The sequence below is a fragment of the Cariama cristata genome, unplaced genomic scaffold (assembly GCF_000690535.1).
Source record: "Cariama cristata isolate BGI_N322 unplaced genomic scaffold, ASM69053v1 scaffold21804, whole genome shotgun sequence".
Taxonomy (NCBI): domain Eukaryota; kingdom Metazoa; phylum Chordata; class Aves; order Cariamiformes; family Cariamidae; genus Cariama; species Cariama cristata.
The window spans coordinates 4570-5252 of record NW_009612619.1 but is presented as its reverse complement, the minus strand read 5'-3'; the positions used below and the strand labels follow the sequence as shown (position 1 = coordinate 5252).

General features: G+C 60.3%; 1 protein-coding gene across 1 annotated transcript in view; it reads left to right on the top strand.

Moving 5' to 3' along the window:
- Positions 1-168: 168 nt before the first annotated feature.
- Positions 169-683, top strand: part of PTRH1 (peptidyl-tRNA hydrolase 1 homolog (S. cerevisiae)) — a gene marked incomplete at its 5' end in the record, with an annotated part of 1421 nt that continues 906 nt past the window's right edge. The window contains one exon of the mRNA XM_009698726.1: positions 169-268. Within this exon, the coding sequence (XP_009697028.1) occupies positions 169-268 (100 nt within the window). The remainder of the gene's footprint in view (positions 269-683) is intronic.

The window sequence follows — 683 nt, the reverse complement described above, 5'->3', positions numbered from 1 at the left end:
CTGTGCCACCGGACCCGGTGACAGCCCTGCTGTCCCCCTGCCAGCGTGGGTCCCTGCAGCCCCGCTCTGCAGGGTCAAGGCCCGGTGAGTCTTGCCTCCCCCTTATTTCTTGGGTTTGTATTTCTGTTCCTCCCCCTTATTTCTTGGGTTGTATTTCTGTTCCCGAAGCTGAGATCTACAGCCTCTGCCCAGAAGACATTTACCTGGTTCACGACGACCTGGACAAGGCCCTGGGCAAGGTGGCGATCAAGCTGGGAGGCAGCGCAAGGTATGAGGTGGCCCCAGCTCTCTGGTTTTGTGAGCTGGTTTGAGGCCTTGCCATGCCCTTACAGGCACATGGGACGTTCCTGGCCCCATCCCACCAGCCTGGCAGTGTTTTCAGCCCCAGCACCAGCCCTGGGCTCGATCCCAATTGCAGAGGCAACAGCTGGCTGTTTGGGCAGCCTCCCAGTTCTTGCCCTGGCACGAAGGGCTGGGAGCCTCCTGGAAGCGGCTGTGGGCTGGATCCAGCCCATCGGCTGCACCACGTGAGCTTTTTATAGCACTCTGACTCCACTCTGCCTGCCCCAGCGCCAGCTCCTGGGTCAGCCTTGAGACATTTAACCTGGGAAATCTTCCACTGTGGCACAGGGCAGGGATGGTACTGGGCCCCAGCGCTCAGTCACATATGCACCAGCTGCAGC